The following is a 9,391-nucleotide window of genomic DNA, read 5'->3' as shown; positions in this document are numbered from 1 at the left end:
CAGCCCAATATGAACCAATTGTGAGCCAGGAAGCAGAGAAATGTGGCACACCTGGAACTTCCTAGCAAAAACCCCTTACCGCGGATATTCGGTTGAATTCCGTATTCTGGTTGGGACCAGTCGGTGGCGAGGACCATAGCCACGAGGTGAGCCCCAGCAGAATGGCCACACAGGTAGATACCACTGGGCACCAAAAAGTACAGCAATCAGTTTCATGAGCACTACTACTAAAGAATAAGCTTGAATAACCCACTATTGAAAAGTAGATTTCCTGTCATAGCATTATACAATGATTAGCCTGTATCTTTTCCGGATCCGAGTAGATTTGACATTTGTCAGGATAATCTACAGGTAGTGGACAAAAAAAATGGAAACACAAATGTAAAGTTACTGAATAGGGTGTGGTGTGGCCAGTACGGCCTGTATGCACTGTGGCATCGAGTCCACCAGCGTCTGGAATTCTGCAGGAGGGATGCGGCACCACTCTCACACGAGAAAGTCAATCAACTCACACCTGTTTGATGGAGGTGGAAAACACTGTCTCAGGCATCATTCCAAAATATCCCATAAATACTCTGTTGGGTTCAGACTTGCTGACTGAGAATGCCATGACATATGGATAACATCGGTGTCATGCTCATCAAACCATTGGGCGACTACACGTGCTCTGTGGATGGGGGCATTGAGGGGTCTCCTCTTGCAGCCATGCTCGCCATAATTATAGGCAACCATGCCTGTGCAGCATTTTTATACATGACCCGAAGCATGCTCGTATGTTATTTGCTTAATTAACACATTGGCCACATCTGTGTGGAAGTCATTCCTTGGTGTCCCTCATTTACCCGGGTGTTTACATTTTTTTGTCCACTACCTGTATGTTTGAAATACTATTATTCAAACGATTATGTGATGAAATCAAAAGAAAATTGATTGAGGTATGCTAACCATTATGGGGAGCAAGAGGAAGCTGGCGTTTCAGACGTTAACCCTTCGTCAAAGCAAAAAGGATGAAGTGTTCACATATTTTTGCTCTGAGGAAGGGTTAACGTCCAAAACGTCAGCTTCCCCTTGCTTCCCAGGGCACTTAGCATACCTCTATCAACATTCTCTTGATTTCATCCATTGTTCTACCTGTCCACCAACGCAGATTGACACTAGACTTCACCAGCAAGACTAGTTCTTCATTTTATCAACTATCATAATTTTTCTGCAGGCTGTGTCATGCTAACATCATATGCAATCGTTATAACATCCCTCCTAGAGGCCTCACTACATCTCATAGTCCATCAGCCTCATTAGATCACATTGTTCATCGATTACTGAAACATTAATAATAATGATGATCATCATCATAAAACCACAGATGTTTTCCAAAAGAGTCATATTGACTGTCTAATGGACCATCAACAACTATTCTATTAAAAATAACATAACATATAAATCACAAACTATTCTATTAAAAATAACATAACATATAAATCACAAACTATTCTCTTAAAAATAACATAACATATTAATCAACAACTATTCTATTAAAAATAACATAACATATAAATAACAAACTATTCTATTAAAAATAACATAACATCTAAATCAACAACTCTTCCATTAAAAATAACATAACATATAAATCAACAACTATTCTATGAAAAATAACATAACATATAAATCACAAACTATTCTATTAAAAATAACATAACATATAAATGACAAACTATTCTATTAAAAGTAACATAACATATCAATGACAAACTATTCTATTAAAAATAACATAACATATAAATTAACAACTATTCTATTAAAAATAACATAACATATAAAGAACAAACTATTCTATTAAAAATAACATAACATATAAATCAACAACTATTCTATTAAAAATAACAAAACATATAAATCAACAACTATTCTATTAAAAATAACACAACATATAAATCAACAACTATTCTATTAAAAATAACATAACATATTAATCAACAACTATTCTATTAAAAATAACATAAAATATAAATCAACAACTATTCTATTAAAAATAACATAACATATAAATCAACAACTATTCTATTAAAAATAACATAACATATAAATCTCAAACGATTCTATTAAAAATAACATAACATATAAATCAACAACTATTCTATTAAAAATAACATAACAAATAAAACAACAACTATTCTATTAAAAATAACATAACATATAAATCAACAACTATTCTATTAAAAATAACATAACATATTAATCAACAACTATTATATTAAAAATAACATAACATATAACTCACCAACTATTCTATTAAAAATAACATAACATATAAATGAACAACTATTCTATTAAAAATAATATAACATATTAATCAACAACTATTCTATTAAAAATAACATAATATATAAATAAACAAATATTCTATTAAAAATAACATAACATATAAATCAACAACTATTCTATTAAAAATAACGTAACATATAAATCAACAACTCATACATTAAAAATAAAACATATAAATCAACAACTCCTCCATTAAAAATAACATAACATATTAATCAACAACTATTCGATTAAAAATAACATAACATATAAATCAACAACTATTCTATTAAAAATAACATAACATATAAATCAACAACTATTCTATTAAAAATAACATAACATATAAATCAACAACTATTCTATTAAAAATAACATAACATATAAATGACAAACTATTCTATTAAAAATAACATAACATATAAATGACAAACTATTCTATTAAAAATAACATAACATAACATATAAATCAACAACTATTCTATTAAAAATAACATAACTTATAAATCAACAACTATTCTATTAAAAATAACATCACATATAAATCAACAACTATTCTATTAAAAATAACATAACATATAAATCAACAACTATTCTATTAAAAATAACATAACATATAAATCAACAACTATTCTATTAAAAATAACATAACATATATATCAACAACTATTCTATTAAAAATAACATAACATATTAATCAACAACTATTCTATTAAAAATAACATAAAATATAAATCAACAACTATTCTATTAAAAATAACATAACATATTAATCAACAACTATTCTATTAAAAATAACATAACATATAAATCACAAACGATTCTATTAAAAATAACATAACATATAAATCAGCAACTATTCTATTAAAAATAACATGACAAATAAATCAACAACTATTCTATTAAAAATAACATAACATATAAATCAACAACTATTCTATTAAAAATAACATAACATATTAATCAACAACTATTCGATTAAAAATAACACAACATATAAATCAACAACTATTCTATTAAAAATAACATAACATATAAATCAACAACTATTCTATTAAAAATAACATAACATATAAATCAACAACTATTCTATTAAAAATAACACAACACATAAATCAACAACTCTTACATTAAAAATAAAACATATAAATCAACAACTCCTCCATTAAAAATAACATAACATATAAGTCAACAACTATTCTATTAAAAATAACAACATATAAATCAACAACTATTCTATTAAAAATAACAACATATAAATCAACAACTATTCTATTAAAAATAACATAACATATAATCAACAACTCTTACATTAAAAATAACATAACATCTAAATCAACAACTCCTCCATTAAAAATAACATAAAATCTAAATCAATAACTCTTCCATTAAAAATAACATGACATATTAATCAACAACTATTCTATTAAAAATAACATAACATATAAATCAACAACTCTTACATTAAAAATAACATAACATCTAAATCAACAACTCCTCCATTAAAAATAACATAAAATCTAAATCAATAACTCTTCCATTAAAAATAACATAACATATTAATCAACAACTATTCTATTAAAAATAACATAACATATTAATCAACAACTATTCTATTAAAAATAACATAACATATTAATCAACAACTATTCTATTAAAAATAACATAAAATATAAATCAACAACTATTCTATTAAAAATAACATAAAATATAAATCACAAACTATTCTCTGAAAAATAACATAACATATAAATCAACAACTATTCAATTATAAATAACATAACATATAAATCAACAACTCTTCCATTAAAAATAACATAACATATAAATCAACAACTCCTCCATTAAAAATAACATAACATATAAATCAAGAACTATTTTATTAAAAATAACATAACATATAAATCAACAACTATTCTATTAAAAATAACATAACATATAAATCAACAACTTTTCTATTAAAAATAACATAACATATAAATCAACAACTATTCTATTAAAAAAAACATAAAATATAAATCACAAACTATTCTATTAAAAATAACATAACATATAAATCAACAACTCTTACATTAAAAATTACATAACATATAAATCAACAACTCCTCCATTAAAAATAACATAACATATAAATCAACAACTATTCTATTAAAAATAACATAACATCTATATCAACAACTCTTCCATTAAAAATAACATAACATATAAATCAACAACTCTTCCATTAAAAATAACATAACATATAAATCAACAACTATTCTATTAAAAATAACATAACATCTATATCAACAACTCTTCCATTAAAAATAACATAACATCTAAATCAACAACTCTTCCATTAAAAATAACATAACATCTAAATCAACAACTCTTCCATTAAAAATAACATAACATACAAGCCAAAAAAATTTTGGTAAAAAGTTGACAAAACCCAAAACATCCGGTCTATGTATAACTCGAAGAAACTGCTCCTTGAGTAATATTTGGGCTCTTTCCTGCTCAAAGTGTCAATCTACATATTATGTACGTTTAATAATGAGATGGGTGAAGCGGGGGTTGGGGATGAAGGTGAATTGAGAAAAATAAAACTAAAACTGAGGGAAAGAAGAAAGGAAAGGGAGGGTTTTGTTGTAGAGGAAGTGCAAGAGAAGAGAAACGAGGTGGCAAATAAAAATGGCAGTGTGTATGGGGCAGGTACTACATGGGGTAGTGAAGGGGATACCAGAATTATATGTTTGTATAACTATACAAGGTTAATAGCTTCCAAAAGCGTAAAGCGAGTGATGTAAACTCGTATGTTTGTGACATGCTTCCTTTATTTCCCCCTTTTTTTTAAATGAAAAAAAAAGTGCAAACTACTGAGTGTTCAGCAGCATCAGCAGAAATACCTGAACTGAGAGTACTGTTTGGCCACAAAGGCCACGGCTTTCCGCATCTCGGCGACCATTTGGTCCAAGTCACCTGACGGGGGATCAAACGCAAGGGAACGTTAACCGCAGGTATCAAAACGATGGATAGCATGTAACCATAATCACAGCTTTCTCTTTGCTTTCATTAAAACTCTCTAATATATTCTAATGAAATCAAAATATCCAGCATAAGGCAGCTCTGCCTTTCACAAAGTTGATAAAAAGCATTTTTCATGGAATTTTCTGATTTCCTTCAAGTTCTCTCAGATAACCTTCAAGCAAGGTCCTCAATGCGAAACTTTTGGGTCTCCTCCCCCACCCCTTCCTTGAAAATTAGATACACGCTTCAAAAGAGCTACACACTATCACAAACTTCCCTTTCGTCAGGTGCAATGTAAATTACATGATCACCATCACCCACCAAGGTGTCCCACAGGATGGCTCAAAGAAAGCATACTTGTCTCTGAACTGTCTAGTCTGGGTTTGATTCCCGACCTGACTATAAAACTGTCTGATTGGTACTTCACATGCAGGGAGTTGCATCACAAAGCGTGCCGTCCCTCAGATGGACGTTAAGCCATGTGTCCCATCTGTCGGCATTAGCTGGTAAGACTTAAAGATCCCACAGTGTCTTTCATGAAGAGTAGGCAAGTTATCGTTGGAACGCTGAACAAATGAAAAATTCTTGCTGACGTAACCTTCATTCGAATGTCACACCCAACCAGCCAGGGCTGTCATAATAATGATACAGGTGAAATGAAAAGATGTAATAATGATACAGGTGAAATGAAAAGATATAATAATGATACAGGTGAAATTAAAAGATGTAATATTGATGGAGGTGAAATTAAAAGATGTAATAATGATGGAGGTGAAATGAAAAGATGTAATAATGATGGAGGTGAAATTAAAAGATGTAATAATGATGGAGGTGAAATTAAAAGATGTAATAATGATGCAGGTGAAATGAAAAGATGTAATAATGATACAGGTGAAATGAAAAGATGTAATAATGATGGAGGTGAAATTAAAAGATGTAATTATGATGGAGGTGAAATAAAAAAGATGTAATAATGATACAGGTGAAATTAAAAGATGTAATAATGATAGATGTGGAATGAAAAGATCTAATATCTACACAATAGACTCATGCCATCTCTGTCTCTCTCTCTCTCTCTCTCTCTCTCTCTCTCTCTCTCTCTCTCTCTCTCTCTCTCTCTCTCTCTCTCTCTCTCTCTGTCCCACAATGAATAACGGAAACATTCCTCAGAGAGAAAAATTATAAAGCAAACGTTGCTACAAATTAATCCAAACTGACGAGAAAATGACAATGTTTTTCAAGTCGGACCAAAAAAATTGAACCTGGGTGGTGTTATGATGCTGACCGCTGCTTCGATCGCTCCCAACTTTTTATTTAATTTTCTGTTAAGAAATATGCTGCATCATCTTTGTTGTTAAGAAATATGATTATCTTGGAATTTGACACTACTCTTATACACCTATCTATATAATACACTGGTTCGTCCATCTGTTTGTGTGTAACATTCCTTCCTCCCATTCAAGACGTCATTTACCACCATTTTGGTCTTATGCAAAGCCAATGAGTTATTCGGAGCGGTCATATTCACAATTACCATGCCCTCCATATAAGTTTTTCCTTCAGTGTAAAATGACCAATGTGACTTTTAAAAGGATCATCAAATATCAAAAGGTTGGAGCTGATCATGCTCACACATTTGTTAAATGCAATTGGAATCTATCCGAGCTATAGAACCACGATGTATTATATTTGCACATCGGTAGCGAACATGTTTTTGCTTCAAACACGCGTTGTTTTTTACTTTTGGCAGTGATAGAGGCAGCAGTCTGTTTCTGACTATTTAATCTTTAAAAACTCGACCAGGAATTACACCAGAAAACTCATGTCATTATAAGGGTCTTTGTCCGAGTAATTCCGTGAATCTCACGACATTGTGAAAAAAAATCTGTCATTATTTACTTTTAATGATGTGTGTAAAGGAAGTCGCTGAGGCAGGCACCACCATGCTTTGGTGGAACGTCTAAGCTGGCTACGCAACATGCTGATCCTACCTCACACCTGACACCCAAATGGTGGCTCGAGCCCGAGCGATCACCACACCGGACGCGGCGGGATATCCGTCTGGACGCTAATAGTCCAAAACCCAATCTGTGCAGACTAAGCTGTTTGCATAGTTGCCAGCATTGAGAGAAGAAAAAGCAGATGGATGGAAAGTATCTGTCATGTGAGGGAGCGAAGCAACCAATGGGGGGGAGGGGGGGATGGGGGTCTGGGAGAGTGAGGAGTGGTGGGGGTCTTGAAACAGGGGTTATCGGAGGGGGTGAGGGAGGAGCATCTGGAGCATGGGGGGGAGGATCTGGGAGGGGGTGTCCCCCTCTCTGGGTAGGGAAATTTTGTAATCTAGTTGGAACTGAGGATCAGTACTTTCATTGTGTCAAATGAACTGAGGTACCAATATGAACCGAGGATCAGTACTTTCATTGTGTATAATGAACCAAGGTACCAATATGAACCGTTTGACAGGACAGAGTCACTGGGTCGAGGCCTCTGTGTTGGAGGTGATGCTTTGGTGTAGGACTATGTCCAATGGGGATCGGGGGAGTGCTCGTCACACTCCACATGTTTCGCTGTATGTATAAATATATATATTTTTCCTGTTAATAAATATATATAACCCATTTTTGAGCTGTTTCCACAAGCACAAGAATAAAAGGCTTCTTTTTATTTTTTTGTTATATTGTGGTATTTATACCATGGCTTCTTCTGCTTGTAATGCCATAATATGAGCATTTAATGGAAAAGAAAAACTACGAAATGAAAGCAAGGAGTGAAAAGCATTATAACGAGTAACACGCATGATATTTGCATTGGTACCCCACATGAGGGTTGGTTAAAAAGAGCAATCATATTTGTTGCATGACAAAGTTGAACTCTTTTTTTTTCATAAATTTCTCCAATGGCCTGATCTCAGACCTTCAGCTGGGATTCAGACCCAGTAACTCAATGCTGGACATGCTACTTCAGCTCTTCCAACAATGGATGGAGGCCCTCAATATCAGACAAGAGATCTGGGCCATTTCCCTGGACATACTGTATATCAAGCATTTGACACAGTATAGCATCCCGCATTGCTCTCCAAGCTCTCTGCTTATGGCCACCTCTCCAAGTCCACCTCCTCTCATGGATAACTGACTTCCTCCACTCTTGAAGTCAGTGCATGGCTCTCAAACAGGATCCTCTCATCTCCTCTCCCTTTCAAGCCCAGGGCAGTGTTTTGGGCCCAGTCCTGTTCCTCATCTTCATCAATGATCTTTCAGATATTCATCAGTGAGATCCTGCATATCACTGATGATGATTCCCACCTCTGCCGTACCATCTCTCATTCTTCAGATAAGCAGACAGCAGCCTCTTACCCCTCTGGAGACCTTGTTTAAATCGGGAGCTGGTCCAATAGTTGGAATATGTCTTTCAACCCCGACAAATCTCATACTTTTACTCTATCTCTCCAAAAGGACCATCTGGCACCCCCCCCACCCCACCTACTTCCTTTCGAACATCTTGAAGAAGTTCATTCACTGAAACATTTGGGCCTCACCATCAGCCATGATCCTTCTTGGGGAAAAACCATGTATCTAAGTTGGCCTCCAAAGCAAGCCGCCGACTGGGGGCATCCACTGTCGTCAAAAGTCTTACCTTGGCACATCCATTGCCTTTATCTGCACATCAATGGAGTACTGCAACCCCCCACCCCTTGGGTTGGTGCTTGTGCAACACACTTCTGGTGAAACCCCAGAATCTAAGCTCAAGTGCTCATGCCTACTCATTTGTTCTTCTTTACTCTCACCTGTGGAGCCAACTTCCTCAGTCTGTTCAATCTCACTCTTCCCTCTAGAGCTTCAAGATGGCAGTTCAACCCAAAACCTCAGGTCATTCTCCATCCATATACTCATCATCTTTTTTCCCTTCATTAACCAATCCCCCCAAACCCACCCCTTCCTTTCCAGGTTATTGTGCTTTCTCCCCTCTCCCTCACCTTTGCTTTGTGTTCCATTTCGGTTTCACCCCAGTTTTCCCTTCCTCTTCTTGCAGTGCTTAAGCTTGTATCCAGCTTGTTCATCCCCTTCGTCCTCCTCCGCCC

The 9,391-nt window shown here is 33.6% G+C and overlaps 1 protein-coding gene across 4 annotated transcripts in view; it reads right to left on the bottom strand.

The window, feature by feature from the left end:
* Window positions 1-9,391, bottom strand: part of AFMID (arylformamidase) — a 153,354-nt gene that overhangs the window by 28,889 nt on the left and 115,074 nt on the right. For all 4 annotated transcript variants that reach the window (XM_085882283.1, XM_085882284.1, XM_085882285.1 and 1 more), the window contains 2 exons: window positions 5,193-5,265; window positions 80-183 (listed from right to left, as the gene is read on the bottom strand). In XM_085882283.1, the coding sequence (XP_085738409.1) occupies window positions 80-183; window positions 5,193-5,265 (177 nt within the window). The remainder of the gene's footprint in view (window positions 1-79; window positions 184-5,192; window positions 5,266-9,391) is intronic.

The sequence above is a fragment of the Eptatretus burgeri genome, chromosome 5 (genome assembly GCF_056783735.1).
Source record: "Eptatretus burgeri isolate ZD-2024b chromosome 5, Ebu_testis_v1, whole genome shotgun sequence".
Taxonomy (NCBI): domain Eukaryota; kingdom Metazoa; phylum Chordata; class Myxini; order Myxiniformes; family Myxinidae; genus Eptatretus; species Eptatretus burgeri.
Note: the sequence above shows the minus strand (reverse complement) of the source record. Positions and strands in the feature narration are given on the sequence as shown.